At 37.3% G+C, this 16826-nt stretch overlaps 1 protein-coding gene across 1 annotated transcript in view; it reads right to left on the bottom strand.

Moving 5' to 3' along the window:
• The window catches only part of LOC140434593 (transcription factor 15-like), a 48237-nt gene that overhangs the window by 12403 nt on the left and 19008 nt on the right, over positions 1-16826 (bottom strand). Inside the window, exon 2 of the mRNA XM_072522969.1 lies at positions 11089-11219. Coding sequence (XP_072379070.1) covers positions 11089-11219 — 131 coding nt within the window. The remainder of the gene's footprint in view (positions 1-11088; positions 11220-16826) is intronic.

Below are 16826 nucleotides of genomic sequence, written 5' to 3'. Positions count from 1 at the left end.
GCAAAACCAGTGGTAAAGTAAATAAATCAAAGTTAGTCAATTAAAGCCCAAACACGTTAGGTTAACTAATTAAAAGGAATCTACACAAGGGGTTGACAAAAAAAAGGTTAATTAATTAAGGGCCCCACGTTGGGCGCCAAAATATGTGGCGTACAAAACCGAATCTATATAAAAAAATTACAAATTGTACCAAATATAAATCAGACGTACACCCGGAAAGAAAAGTACTATACGGTGACAGTCTGGGAATGGCTCGCGGCTAGACAAAACAGTGGAGATGGTCGTGCGGTCCACAAAACAAAAAAATCCGAAGTTATATCAGGGGCGCCAGGTAAATTGGCCCACAGCCTTCCCTACGTTGCTATTCAATAAACCACCAACTTACCAATAGGTTTACTACTAAAATACTAAGTAACAGTATACAACCTGAATAAATAAAAAAATAAATGAAATTGTCAGATTAGAATTTAGTCAATTTTAATAAATAGATTCCCAAGATAGTTGAAAATAAATACATACATATTACATATTACAATATTATTTAACTTTACCATAGGCTTAATAAAAAAATAATATAAAAATGCGGCTTCTGCTTGCCTAACAAAAATTCATAAGTTATTTCTACTTAACAGAACAAAATGAAAGGTAAGACGTGTCAAAAGTACCGGACGCTAAGGGGTGTGCGGTTCAATACCAACCAAAAAAAAATAATTAACGCAAATAGGACACCACGTGAGCTCAAGTGCGTGCGCAGAAAATAATATAAAAAAAATAAATCTCAAATATATAACCCCCCCTTAGACGCAGTTTACAAAATTAAAATAGGTATGTGTAAATATTGAATTAATAAAATAAACCGCAAATTATCTTTAAAAAAAATCTGTAAAGTATTTGTAAATATGAAAATAAAAACTAACAGCAAATAATCTTTAAAAAAAAACTATTGTATTCCGCAAACCAAATTAGACGGTGCTTAAATCTTCCGTTGAAAATTAATTATCGATCCATACCTCGAATATTCATATACTTCACCGCGTGGAATTCCAGTTATAGTTCAGCGTGTCTTCAATCCAAAATCCCATACGATTGCCGATGTACATAGACTTGTGTGACAATGTTGAAAAGTTGAAAATTACAGCCAGATGGAAAAATACGAAGAAGAAGAAGCAGAAAAAAACAAACAAACCAACCAACCAACCCTGAAGCAAGAAAACATTAATTACCATCTGTGTCTAAAATAATTATTTGGAAATAAATATATTGATTTTAACACTTTGTTTATCTGCCTTTTGGCGATAATGGAGCAATACAAAAAAAAACTTGTCTCCGAACTTGAATGTATGAAAACTGATAAAAATGTGAATAGCTTTTTAGAGATGGGATAAAAAAATAACTACAACTTTTTAATTAATTAAAAACGAAATGTTCTAACACTCACCCTTCTTAGCCAGATTAGGGGTTTGAAATATCCCAAATTGGACCGAAGCGTAGCCGGCTATTTGGACTCGTGATTAAGGCTAATTTCTTGATCTAAATACGACTCCCGGTATTCACGTGTACTGTAGATCCGCTTTTTTTAGCGAAATTGTGGATATTCCAAAAAAAACCCTTCCACGAAGGCAGCAAATCCCCTTGAATATCCACACGGTTCGGACTAGTCCAGATCCCACATGGAACAGCAGCAAAAGCAAAAAAACAAAAATGCCGTTTTTAATCTAGCCCAACCTTTCAGTAACACTCTCAAACCTGGAATCACTTTCTTTCCGTCGTCTTTCCGAACACTTGACAACTTGACACACGGAGGTCACCGAATAGTACCGAGATTCAAAAATTTCAATTTTATGATCCCAATTCTTCCAAGATAACTCTAGAAAGAACGATCTAAATTAGTTTCTTCACAAAAAAGAGGACGTGTTCCCTTAACTTCAGCACAATTTGCCAGACATTACCCCTATTTGAAAATTACTAATTTTATTTTCGCCACCTTGCTTATAATATATTATAGGCAACCGCTCTTACACGTCCTGAATTATTTAAATTTTGATAAAATAGAGGTGGGACTTTCTACTTTAAATTTGGAACGTAACAACAAGTGAATATTTATAAATTGTGAAAATGACGACGATTTATGAGCTGACAGTGACTAATTTAAGAAGACATCTTGAAGACAGAGAATTAGCTTCTACCGGAAAAAGGCTGAGTTAGTCCAACGACTAAAGAACGCTTTGCTAGAAGAAGGACTAGATCCAGAGACTTATATATTTGAAGATGCTGTCCTCTCGTCGATTTCGAAAGTTTCTGGTGACATCGCATCATTAGAGAACAAAGTTTCTGGCGATATTTCGAAAGTTTCCGGCGACATCGCATCATTAGAGAACAAAGTTTCCGGTGACATCGCATCATTAGAGAACAAAGTTTCCGGTGACATCGCATCATTGGAGAACAAAGTTTCTGGCGATATTTCGAAAGTTTCCGGCGACATCGCCTCATTAGAAAACAAAGTTTCTAACGAGATTTCTTCTCTGGAAAGTAAAGTTTCTGCTAACATCTCTAAAGTCACTTCTGAGATGTCTGCTCTTGACGATAGAGTGTCTTCATTAAAAAACCAAGTTGCTGCCGATATGTTGGCCTTCGAAGAAAAGATATGGAAAGAGATGGAAAGGAAGATGGAGGAAACAGGGACAGCAGAGAGAGGAAACAATCCAATTACAGCAGAGACAAAAGAAGACGAGACGAAATGTAAGTTGGAAACACGGCCGAAATTTGAAGGAAGTGGAGGTTCTGTCCATGTGAAAGTCCCAACTTTCGATGGAAAATCGTCATGGAACAACTACATGAAACAGTTCGAATCAGCCGCAAGAGCAAATGGATGGTCTGAAAAAGAAAAGGCTGTAAACCTGACTATCGCTCTTCGAGGAGATGCCTTAGATGTGCTTCAGACCATAGCCGTAGAGGAGACCGATGATTTCGAACAACTGAAGAAGAGATTAAATATGCGATATGGCCACGAACATTTGGAGCATGTATATCAGTCACAGCTTAAAAATCGTAGACAGAAGAAAGATGAGGCTCTTCAAGAATATGAGGTAGATATTGCCAGATTAGTACGATATGCTTATCCAACAGCTCCCGAAGACATGATGGAAAAATTGGCCGTTCAAACGTTTATTGATGGTCTTCGTGATCATGAAATGCAGAGAACACTGCGATTAGCTCGTCACAAGACGCTGGTTGATGTCCTATCCGCCGCCCTCGAATACGAGTCAGCTACGCAGGCCTCTGGCGGGTACAGTAAAGTTAGGACTGTAAAAGAGGAAGGAGATGAAGATAAACTTGACCAGCTCGTTAATATGATGAAAAGCATGACATACAAGAAAACGAAGACCATCAGATGCTGGAATTGTGGCGAAATAGGACACGTACGAAGCTCCTGTAAGCACCCTAGGTACGACGCAAATCAAGAAACTCACCATCAGGAAAACTAGAACGGGTCAGCCTTAGGGGGGCAGCTTCGACCCAAAACTTTTCCAAAGACCCTCTCATACTAATAGCTTCTTTGAAATGTCGTGAAGATAGTGTATATGTAGATGGAGACATAAATGGTAAAAAGCATACGTTGTTGGTGGATACCGGAGCGACCAGAACCATTATACGGCCGACAGTTATAAACAGCCGGAAGAAACTGTTACCAACGAGGTTACGACTTCGGACCGCTACAGGTGAAAATGCCAACATTCATGGAGAAATCCAGGTACAATTGGGAATTGGGGCAGAAAAGTTTGTCCATACTGTTATAGTTGCTGACATCGAAGAGGATGTTATATTAGGAATGGACGTAATGAATATGCATGGATTCCAATTGGATTTTAAGAATAAGGTAATCAAAGTTGGCAACGAGGAGGTATTTCTTCATCCACATAATGACAACACTGTGCAAGCAGCCATTACAGAAGATACAGTCGTGCCTGCGAGAAGCGAAACGATCATAGTAGCGCGACTACAGGGAATTGTAGACGAAGGGAGACCTGTTATGATGGAGCCTTGGAACCACGACGATGAGGTTGGCCGTGGAATCATAATTGGAAAGGAATTGGTGACTTCGGCTAAAGAAATTCCTGTGAGACTTATCAATGTCAACGACTACCCAGTGACCATCAAGAAAGAGACAAAGGTAGGAACTTGTGTACCTGTGACATCCATAATCCGTCAGGCGACAACATCTGATAATTCCAACGACAAATTCGACCAAATGGTTGCAGTTGCAGGACAGTCTCTAAATCAGATGGAGAAAAGGAAATTAAGGGAATTTCTTCGGCAGTATCGTGATATTTTCGTACCGAAAGGAGGAAAGACGGGAAGAACTACCGTTGTTAATTGATACTGGTAATGCTAAGCCAATTCGTCAAACAGCTCGACGATTACCACAGGCGAAGAGAGAGGAAGCTGAAACGATTGTTCAGGAAATGAAGAAAGACGGGGTGATAGAACCTTCTACGAGTCCATGGGTCTCTCCGGTGGTCCTGGTTAAGAAGAAAGACGGAACGACGAGGTTCTGTGTGGATTACCGTTTGCTGAACAACGTTACCAAGAAAGATAGTTATCCTCTGCCTCGGATCGATGACACATTGGACACATTGGCTGGAAGTAAATTGTTTTCTACTTTAGATTTGAAGTCTGGATACTGGCAGGTAGAAATGGACCCAGTCGATAAAGAAAAGACAGCCTTCACCACAGGATCTGGATTGTGGCAATTCAACGTTATGCCATTTGGACTTTGTAATGCTCCTGCGACATTTGAGAGGCTTATGGAAAATGTGTTGAGAGGGTTATCTTGGAAAACATGCCTGGTTTATTTAGATGACATAATCGTCTTGGGGGAGACATTCGAAGATCATTTGAGGAATTTAGAAAACGTTTTTAATCGACTCAAAGCTGCCCAATTGATGCTAAACCCCAAGAAGTGCCAGCTATTTCAAGGTAAAGTCAATTATCTGGGTCATATAGTCAGTAAAGAAGGAGTGGCCGTGGATAAGGGAAAAATCGATTCCATTAAGGAATGGCCAAAACCAACTGACAAACATCAAGTGAGAAGTTTTCTTGGACTATGTACTTACTACCGGAGGTTTATTAAGAAGTTTGCAGATATCGCTAAGCCATTAACGCGACTTACAGAGGAAGCAAGAGAATACCGCTGGGATATAGACTGCCAAAATGCCTTTGAAACGTTGAAAAAGCATTTAATAACAGCACCAATTTTAGGGTATCCACTGCCAGAAGGAGAGTTCATCTTAGATACGGACGCAAGTAATGTGGGAATTGGAGGAGTGCTGTCTCAGATTCAAGGAGGACAGGAACGAGTTCTCGGATATTTTAGTAAAGTTCTTTCAAAACCTGAACGGAATTATTGCGTCACGAGAAGAGAACTTCTGGCGGTAGTGAAATCAGTAGAGCACTTCTATCAATACCTCTATGGCAGAAAGTTTCTAATCCGAACCGACCATGCCGCCCTTAAGTGGTTGATGCAGTTTAAGAATCCAGAGGGTCAGATAGCCAGGTGGATCGAACGACTCCAAGAATACGATTTTAAGATTGAGCACCGGGCCGGAGTTAGCCACAGAAACGCTGATTCTCTTTCCAGAAGGCCATGCCCAGCAGAGTGTTCCCACTGCAACAAAACGGAATCCAGGAAGCAGCAGTGCTAAGAACGACGATTGTCAACGACGACTGGACGCCTACTAAGATAAGGGAAGAACAAGAGAGAGATCCAGTTATACAGAAAATCCGAAAATGGAAAGAGGAAAACCGTCGACCACCTTGGCAGGAAATATCAAACCTATGCTCAGTAGTTAAGACGTATTGGGCCCAGTGGGACTCATTTATCATCGAAGATGGCTTGCTCAAACGAGTCCTGGAAAATGATGACGGTTCGGAGAAGAGAAGACAGTTGGTGATCCCAAAGAGCAGAATAGCCGAAGTACTTCGTCAGTTACACGACAGTCCATCGGGAGGGCATTTTGGTGTAAGGAAAACCCTTCAGCGAATTCGGGAACGGTTTTATTGGATGAACAGTTCCGACGATGTAAAAGACTGGTGTAAGAAATGTACTATTTGTGCCACGAGTAACGGGCCTTACCGAAAAAGGAGAGCTCCTATGAGACAATATAATGTTGGAAGCCCGTTTGAAAGAATAGCTTTGGACATCGCTGGGCCATTTCCAGAAAGTGAAAATGGAGGCAAGTACATGCTGGTAGTAATGGATTACTTCACTAAGTGGGTCGAGATTTACGCACTTCCAGACCAGAAGGCCGCCACCGTTGCAGATAAGTTGATCCAAGAATATATCAGCCGATTTGGAGTGCCTTTGGAGATCCATAGTGACCAAGGCAGGAACTTCGAAAGTGATCTATTCCAAGGAATATGTGATAGACTAGGCATGAAGAAAACAAGAACTACCGCGTATCATCCGCAATCGGATGGTATGGTAGAACGAATGAATAGGACAGTTGGCAAGTATTTGACAAAGATGGTGTCCGATCATCAGCGAGACTGGGACCAATACCTTCCGTTCTTCACAATGGCCTACAGATCTGCTGTTAACGAATCAACAGGCCAGACACCAGCCAAAGTCCTATTCGGACGCGAAATGCGACTACCTTGTGATCTCGAGTTTGGATGTCGACCTGGAGAAGATGTAGCAGGTGAAGATTATGTGATCGAATTACGAAGAAGAATGGACGATGTACATGAGTTAGTCCGTTCCCACCTTCAGATCGCTAGCGACCGAATGAAGAAACGGTACGATACACAAGCCGAAAAGGGTTGCTTTAAGAAGAAAGACAAAGTATGGCTGTATAATCCCAAGAAGCGAAAAGGTTGTTCTCCCAAATTGCAGCAGTTTTGGGAAGGTCCATACCTCATTATGGAGAAGATCAACGATGTCATCTACCGAATAAGCAAGATTCCGAGGGGAAAGCCGATGATAGTACACCATAACCGGTTGGCGTCTTTCGAAGGTGACCACGACGTAGATGAAGAAGTGGAAGTAAACCAAGTCCACGATGTGTCTGACCTCACGTTTGAGGAATTCATGGGTGCCTATGGAGGTACCGGTAAAGCAAGACATGGTGTTACCACTGAAGAAAAGCAAGATCTACTCGCGCTCCCCGTTGACTACTTGCTGGCCCTTACCATCCCGGCCAGTATCAAAGACGCACCAGGGTTGGCATCCGTCTTTCGAAGGAAGTTTGGTCGAGTTGCAGAACTTCAATGCCAGGTGCCAGCTCCCGGTAAAACCTTGAAACTCCAAGAGGCATCACGTTACCTTTTCTACCTGGTAACAAAAGACACTGCCCGTGACCAACCTATCTACCGAGATGTATGGGAAGCCTTACTTCAATTGAGAGAGCACGTACTAGAGTCCGACGTGCAAAAGTTAGCCATGCCAAAGTTGGAGTGCCGCCAATTAGATTGGAGGGTTATCCGAAATATGGTGGAGGAGATCTTTAAAGACACCGAAGTCCAGGTGTTAGTCTGTTGCAATCCGCATAGTTACTGGTGTGGAGAGAAAACCGTCCCTTGTCATTTTTATACAACTGGAAGTTGTAAAAGAGGGTCCAGTTGCCGATACCAGCATACCGTTCCAGTTCTAGTCCCGACAAGGTTCCAGGAGGAACCATCTTTTAAGAGCGGGGCAATGTTACGATAAATATCCTGGCCTAAAAATAACTGTAAAATATATGATGACTGATTCTAATATGTTTTAGATTATACGAGACCTTTCGACCATAAACCCCAAGTAATAAAAAACTGGTTCCATTCGAATCTTCCGGAATTAGGCCTGTCCATTCGAGGCGAAACCAGGTCAATTGAGGTCAACATCCATTCAGTTCTAGAGCAGCTGTTTTCGTATAAATATGAGGGAACTTTTATTTTGAAAGCAGTTAATAAAGAAGAGTCGCGCTCGCGATATTATTGTTACGCTCGCCTACTAATAAATTATTGTATATGTAGTGATAAATAAACTTATATAAATTATCGTGCCTTTTAATAAATTAAAGTAGGAACAATATAATAAATTAGTAAAGACATTATAAATTAAAGACATAACAATTAATAAATTCACAACAATATTCTTTTTTGTGGCTTCGTTCTCGGCCTATATTATTGCTTTAACTATATTTTTAAATGTATCAATGTGGTTTTTAATTTTCGCAAAATAAATACTACGAACTTTGATAAAATAAAGGCAGATATGGAGCACTTACATCTGCCTTTATTTTATCAAAGTTCATTTATTCGAGCATTCAACCTTATATCAATTTAAATACTACGAAAGCTACTGGATATATATGTCTTTTGACATTTTTTGATAACAACTTTCATTCCTGTTAAAACCATTTTTTATAAGGTCTGGTTAGTCTAGTATCAAAACAAGTTCTTTTAATAGAGTTCAAAATAAGGATGTTGTACAGGTTTAGCGGCTGCCGTAGCTAGGCGGCTAAGATTTTGGCTTTCTAAGCCAATATCGTTCAATTCTCGGTACCAACAACGACATTTTCATTTTTAAAAATGATACGAGTCGTTCACCGTGCTTCGGAGGGCACGTAAAACCTTCGGATCCCTTGGTCTAATATGTGCATCGACACTAGTTATCTGAAACAGAGTTAAAGATGTAATTGCCGCCTGAACAATCCGAAAGAATCTCCCCGGCAAAGATGTTATATGATATTATTATTGTACCGGTTTAGACTAACGGGTTTGGAATGAGGGAGGCATTGTTTGGTATGAACGTACTTGCTCAAAGATGTCGTGATATATCTGTAGACATGTACTGTTGTTTTATTGATTTCCGAAAGGCATTTGATCGTGTTAAACGCTCTATATTGGTCGAAGTTCTAAGAGACATTGGCTTGGATGGCCGAGACGTTCGCGTAATTGCAAATTTGTATTGGAATCAAACATCTGTTTTAGTAGACGGTTTGGAATCACAGGCTCTTAATATATAGGAGTACGGCACGGATGCCTCTTGTCGCCCTTGGTCTTCAACATTTACCCCGGAAGAATTTTTAGTAATGCACTTTCTGAAAAACAAGAAGGAATTATGATGGTGAAGAATAATTTGCGATATGCGGACGACAAAGTACTCTTAGCATCTACTCAAGAAGATCTGCAAAAATTACTTGACACTGTCGTTAAGAGCTGTAAGGAAGCAGGTCTGGATCTGGAACATGCGAAAAACCAAAATACTCGTAATAAATAAACAACAGAATATAAGATCTTCTATATATGTAAATAGTACCAAGCTTGAGCAAGTTGATCAAATTGTTTACCTTGAATATCAGTTCAACTGTAACGGAGAGAGTCATGTTTAAATTAGATCCAGAGTTGAGCAGGCCAGAGACGATTTTAGAAGGATATCGAAGGTATTATGTAATCGGGAACTAAAATTGGCACTGCGGATCCGCTTCTATGTGTTCTCGGTGTTACTTTGTGGTGTCGAGTCTTGGACTGTGAATAAAAATGATCTAAATCGTCTTGAGGCTAGAGAAGATTCGAAACTACCCAATACTAGAACGTCTCAGCAAGACAGTACACTACAGCAGATAATAGGGTTATAAAAAGCATCAAGAAGAGAAAGCTTGAGTACTTCGGACATGTAATAGGAGGTCCCAAATATAGATTGCTACAAAATATTATGCAAGGGAAAATAGCAGGCAAACGCAGTCCAGGACGAAGAAAGACTTCATGGTTGAAGAACTTGCGAGATTGGTATTGTATTGATACAAGCATGCTATTAGGGTGGCAGTAAATAAACTTACATAAGATAGCTATGATGGTAACCAACGTTCTGAAAGGACATGGTACATGAAGAAGAAGGTTTAGACTATAAATCATTAACATTTAATTAGACTTCAAGGTTTCAATCTCTTTTTTTATCATGCTACTGTTTTAGCTTTTCTGTCGTTTCGATTTCATGTCTGACGAGGTTTATTCCGTCTATCCTTCCTTGTTATTCTGACTTATCAGCTTCATTAACCCAATATTGGAAATAAGCCTCCCTTAATTGTTTCCATTTCTGTTGTTTTCTCTCTATTTCATCCAAACCGGTTCTGTAAATTATTTGACATCATCTGTCCACTATTTTTGTGGTCTTCCCTGTCTTTTTATGTTTTGTCAAGGTCTCCATTGATTAGATTATTCTACTTTCACCTTGGTATCTGATGTTTTCTCGTGAAAATTACTACTTTAGTTTTTTTAATTCTCCTGGGACATTACCTACTTTAGTTTTTATTCTATTCCATGACATTTGTGTTTTCTTTATTCTATCATCATTTGCCTTTATAAAAGACCCTATTTGTGATCCATTTGTAACATCAGGGGGCACACATTGATTAAAAACTTTTATTTTTATATAAGTGTTGGGGTATTTTTTGTTTTTAATGATATAACTTAATTCACCTAGCGCCACCCAAGCAAGGCTTATTTTCGTCTTTTTATTTCTTTATACCGATTTTCTTTGTATATTTTATTTAGTTGACCAATATATGTAATTATGTATATACAAATTAAAGAGCTCTATTATACCTATGTAAACACATAAAGATAGGACGTCTGAGGTGGGTAGGCCATGTAATGCGGATGAAGCAAACCGACCCAGCTAGAAAAACGCTCCTTGATAGACCTATTGGTCAAAGAAGAAGAGGAAGACCCAGAACAAGATTCCTAGATAACATCGATGAAGACATGAGAAATATGGAAATACGTGCTTGGCGGAGGAAGGCTATGGATAGGAACGACTGGAGAAAAATTCTTGGGGAGGCTAGTCCCACACAGGGTTGTAAAGCCAAAATGATGATGATGATTATACCTATGTTGTTCTATTCTAATAGCTCTATCGTTGTCTCTGTTCTTTAGTAAATTTTAATTGCTGTTGTATATATATATTCAGTTTATTTTACAAAATATATGCTGCATATGTATCAATAACTGGTTGTTGGTCCCGGAATTCACATTTGTTTTAAAATTATTGAATTTATCAAACTTGTTCATAAGTAACAATAACCTAGAAATGTTAATAGTTGTAAATACCTGCCATTAGTTGTGTGCCTAAATGTGAAATATAACTAGATGCTAGTCGAAGAGTTTCGATTTTACTTAATTTTCTATCCTTTGGTTCTGTTGGTATGAGAGTTCGTAGTGTTGAAAAAGCTATGTTCACACTAAAAAAAAAAGCAGAGTTAGTAGTTGTCATTGAGTCATACAAAATGTATATACCCCGAACCAAATTCAAACGAATACTACTAAATATCATCATGTACGGAAGAATAAAAGTAGATTAATATGTTTTGGAACAAAATATTTATCGGATTTTTTTTTTGATAAATAAATGAAGAAATTTATTTATACATTAACTAGTTATCATAACTTACAACTGAATACTTAACTAAAATATACTATCGAATTATATACAGTTGCCCATTCTGCTCTACCAGTCGAAAATGTTTTCAAATGTTTCTCATGAGCTCCTAGACGGAATTGATAATCCATGATAAACCTTCCTAGACAGTAAAGTCCAAAAATCTTCTATTGGGCAAGCCTGTGGACAATAATCTTCCAAACTGCAAGTTTTAAGATTATTGTTTTTGGGAAGAAAAGGTGTGATGTTGCCGAAGCCAGTTTTGGGTTCTCAAAAGTTCTGTAAAAAAATCATCTTTTAGTACCAGGCAATTCCATTAGCTCCAGTAGGACTTGACTTCTGGACTACATGCAATAATGTCTTGCCAAGAAGGTCTCTCACTTTAACGCATCCAATCCAATACTCTTTTTATGCATGAACTATCTGCTTGGGCGTCTTGTAGCTGTTGATCTATCATTGATCATTAATGACGGTGGTTCGTCTCACGGGGCAAAGTCGTTCCTCTAATTTAAGACAGTGATTACAATTTGCAATGCACGGCCGTCTTGAAAGGGCATCAGCTTTAATTGAACTCTTCCAGCCCTAGCAATTCTCTTCTCGTAACGCAATAGTTACTTTCTGGTTTCGACAAGACTTTGCTAAAGCAAGCAATGACTTTTTCCTGCCCTCCCTGTCTCGGGTAGTTTAAAATCGGTGCACTGGCCAGATCCATTTGTAGTTATTCGAAAGATTTTTGACACTCTTCACTCCATGTATCTTCTTCGTCTTCTTCTGTCAACTTTGTTAATGCAGTGAAGATGTTGGTAAATCCTTTGACAAAACGTCAGTAGTATGTACATAGACCAAGGAAGCTTATAATTTCGTGTTTATCTCTTATTACTGACCAATCCTTAATTGCTGCAAGCTTTTCAAGATCAGATGTTATACCATTACTCGCTACAATATGTCCCAAGTACTTCACTTCTCGTCGAAACGTGTGACATTTCTTCGGAATCAACTTCAAATTCGCTGCCCGCAATCGTTGAAAGACTTCTGTCAGATTATTGGCATGTTCATCGAAGGATCTTCCAACTACAATTACATCATCCAATAAACCAGACATGTTTTCCATGTTAGACCTCTTAAAACTGCCTCCATTAATCTTTCAAATGTGGTAGGGGCACTACATAAATCCAAAGGCGTAACCGTGAACTGCCAAAGCCCTCATCCTATCGAGAATGCGGTTTTCTCCCGATCAGCTGGTTCCATGTCTACTTGCCAATATCCACTTTTTAGATCGAGTGTGGAGAACCAACGAGAACCAGAGAGATACTCTCTGTATCTTTCCGGTGTATCTTGAACCTTGCTTATTTTGAAAATATTTTGCTTAACTTTGCAAAAATTTACGCTTACATAAGTGTTTATTTGAATGAAAGATTGTAAATAAATAAAGTCTTCTTGACTTAAATAATTTAATTTTTCTTTTTTGTATCACAAACTTTTATTGCTTTGATAAAATATAACAAAACCCTCTATCCACAAAATCGATTCCAGGCATAATCGAATGCTTATTTTTTACTTACATTCAGAAAAAAAGCAACATTAACACACCTGGCATCAACTTACATGGAATCATAAAGTTTAAATCAGAATTCAATTTTTTTGGTTCGTTAACTTTTGTTGTCAACGCTTCATTTAGAAGAATTTTCAAAAATGACGATTTACGTCATTTTAATGTGGCGTATTCTTGAAAAATGTCAATAAATGGCATATTTGTTAGAGTAAAAATTTGTAATTTTTAAACCAAAATTATCTAATCGTATAAATAAGATTAATGATTCTGAATAAAAGAAAAACAAATCTTTGGACACTAAAATGTGGAATATTTTGTTAAAATACTGGATACTATTTATATCGGCATATTTTTGTATTATAGTCTTATTATTTTCTATAATGTTTTTTAGGCAGATCTCCATTTTGGCAATTTGTTGTTTAAAGGACAATATTTTATTACCACATGAAGAGAGAAGTGAAATACAGATTTCAAAAATTTATCCTAAAAGAAAGTATCATGTAAGCAAGTACAAAATGTAATAAAGTAGTTTTAGACGTTTAGCAAAAATTATATGTTTACCAACAAATTTTTTATTTTTATATCTACATAATTTTGTTACATCATTATTATACAATTCAAGGTATTTGTTCAGTGCAGCTACCTCTAAGATTATTACATCAGTAAAGATGGCAACTCCTATCTCTGGTATCTGGATAAGCACCCTGGAAAAGAGCTGATTGTCTAGTATAGATTATAAATAAGTATTTTTATATATTATTTCTTGTTCTGTTATATTTGGGATGTCCTGCACGGTTTTGTACTATTTTTGTATTATCAATGTATATTCACCCAGTAGGAGTGGGTCTTAAACTATCTCCTGGCAGAAAGAAATCACAGTTCTTAAGTTGTTAAACATGACCCTGCAAACAAATGGACCTTCTAAAGACCAATTGACAAAAGAACACGGGCCCAGTGTACGGGTTTGCCAACTTAATATAGAAGCCATAAGTAAATCAAAATGCCAAATTCTACACAAATTATTAAATGAAAACGATATTGACCTGATCGAAATACACGAAACACATACTGAAAATGAAGTCTAATTGAGTTTAAGATGAAAAATCCCAGACTATGATCTACTTGGTGCTACCTACGATAGAGCATACGGTGTAGCAACGTAATGTACGCACAAACATAGAAAATGCAACCTTAATTTCCACTTCTATCATGAACAACATCCACGAGGTAACTGTGAAAATCGACAACATCACAATATCCAATATTTATAAACCCCCAGCTCTGACCTGGCCTACACATGTTCTTAATCCCTACGAACACCCAGCCATATACGTAGGGGATTTAAATAGTCACCATAAGATGTGGAAGTACTCTGAAAATGACAAATATGGCTCGTCCCTTTTGGAGTGGTCAGAAGAACATGGTATCCACACTGGTCTGCTTTCTCTAGTAATCTTGGTAAATGCTTAGGTTGGATCCCACCAAAAAGCATAAACTACTAGAGATTGACAGAAACAATAATAACATCAGCAAAAGCAAAATTCCTAGAGGGTACCGCAAAGAGTAAATTCCTGGATGGTCTGAGGAGAGCGAAAAACTGCATGAAAAATTCTGTAAAGATGAGAGGCGGGAAATTGCAGACAAATTACTCCACAGCATTGAAACCGTTAGGCGCGAGAAATGGACTGAGATAGTTAAAAATGTAGATTTCAAAAACTCCAGTAGACAAGCCTAGTCACTTCTTCGAAAACTAGGAGGCAGTAACCGCCGAACCAATCTAGTAACACCAAACCAAATGGCGTCCAACATAATATCTAACTCAAGAGCACCCCAAAATCGCTTACACACAATTAAAGTAAAAAAAGTTTTCCTGATGTAAATCATCCAAATGAGGTAGATCAATCTATTTAATACCAACAAGACTTCCGCATTTTGCACGTATAGTTAGAAATTATTTAAACGAGGTTTTTCCCAATAGGTGGATTGGAAGACGTGGAACGATCGAATGGCCGGCTAGATCCCCGATTTGACTCCTCTCGATTACTTCTTATGGGGTTATTTAAAATCTAAAGTATATTTTAATAGACCAAACAGTATTACTGATTTAAAAAGTTAGGATAACGAAAAAAATTAATAAAATAACCCCCGAGGTCGTACAAAATGCTGTGCGAGAATTCCAAAATCGCCTCGGCGATTGTCAAGAAGTGAATGGTGGTTATTTTGAACATTTAATTTAATTGAAAATTACATTGAAAAATACATTCTAAATATTATGTGACATTATTATCTTCATTGAACGTAAAGTTTTGTGATAGAGACATTATCAAAATTTTACATCTTAAAAATCAATTTTCTCAGTTATGATTGCACCAAACTTAAAAAACTTTATATTTCTGAACAGAGGACTAAAATCACACGACCCCCTTTGTTATTTAAAATTTCCGAGGGGGTGCTTATAATTCAAAGGGGGTGATGAAAGGGGGTAATATTTTCATCTGTAAATTGTCAATTTAAGAATAAAAATCGAGCTGTTTCAGGTTTTTTTCAGATAGTACATAATAACGCCAAAAATGAACTTATTCCATACATATGGACCGCATGGTATATTACCACGAAGAATAGTTGATACTCAGAAACTTAAACATGATACTTAAAAATGGAGCTCTTTACAACAGATTACAATAGAGATTTGAGGAAAATAAAATCATAGAAACCGAAGAAAGGTAACACAAATTCAAACAATAAATAACGAATACAAGGAATGTAACAGGGCCAGTGCTATGCTTCAACCGCCTATTATTATCCCTTGTTTTACCTAAGGTACTCATTATATATAGGCTGAGTATGTTAAATTATAAAAATTTTGAAAATATCCAAATAATTATAAAGTGTTTCGAAACGTTTTCGATATTCAACAGACTGTCATCAATGACAGCTAAAAATAAGTAATTCCACTTTAAGGAAAAAGGTAAAATTTTGACTGTTAATAAAAATATATGGGGTATTATTACTTACTTGAAACATTTACAAAAAGAGCTTACAAAGCGATATAAAAACCTTACATACCACACTTTAATATTTGCATCTTTCATATTAATTTCTTCTCCGTTTGTCTTGCAGGCGTTTTAAAGTTCTTCGGACATATTACAAGAAAAAGTAATGATAATCTTAACGAGACTTACAATTTTGGGAAACGTTGAAGATCACAAAGACAGTGGTAGCTTACCCTCTCGATCAAGTGCAAAAAGCCAGTGGCAGGACATTCTATGAGTCCATGAGAACAGCCCAAGATAGAAACTGATGGAAAGGTATAATGCTCGTATGGCAGGAAATCATGACACTCAGTAATGAGAAAACGATTTAAGAGAGGGAGATTAATATATTTAATCTCAAACTATTTTAAACAAAAATTAAAAATTCATAGTTTATGTGTTAACCATAATCTTACAAATGGTTGGGTAATTTGTGGTGGATGTACAAAGATAGTTATCAATTATATCTTGACTTTTTGACATTATGGCAGTTTATTTTGATATCACTCCCTAATCTTCAAACTCAGTGGACTGGAAACTTTGTTTTGACCTAAACGTGGTCGCCTTTTTCGAGTAAGGGTAAGTTCTTTATTATTTTATATGTAAAGTAAAGGTTTTTATAACGTTTTGTTAGTGGTTTTTTGAAAATATTTCAAGTAAGTATTAATGCCAGATGTTTTTTTATTAATATTCAAAATTTTACCCTTTGCATTATATTAAATTAGAATTACTTACTTTTAGGTATTATTGATGATTTTTTATGAAGTTTTTTTTATTTTTAAACTATTGGCGGCATTTTGTGCAGTATATGTGTTAAATAAATATT

Source organism: Diabrotica undecimpunctata, chromosome 2 (genome assembly GCF_040954645.1).
Source record: "Diabrotica undecimpunctata isolate CICGRU chromosome 2, icDiaUnde3, whole genome shotgun sequence".
NCBI lineage: Eukaryota > Metazoa > Arthropoda > Insecta > Coleoptera > Chrysomelidae > Diabrotica > Diabrotica undecimpunctata.
Note: the sequence above shows the minus strand (reverse complement) of the source record. Positions and strands in the feature narration are given on the sequence as shown.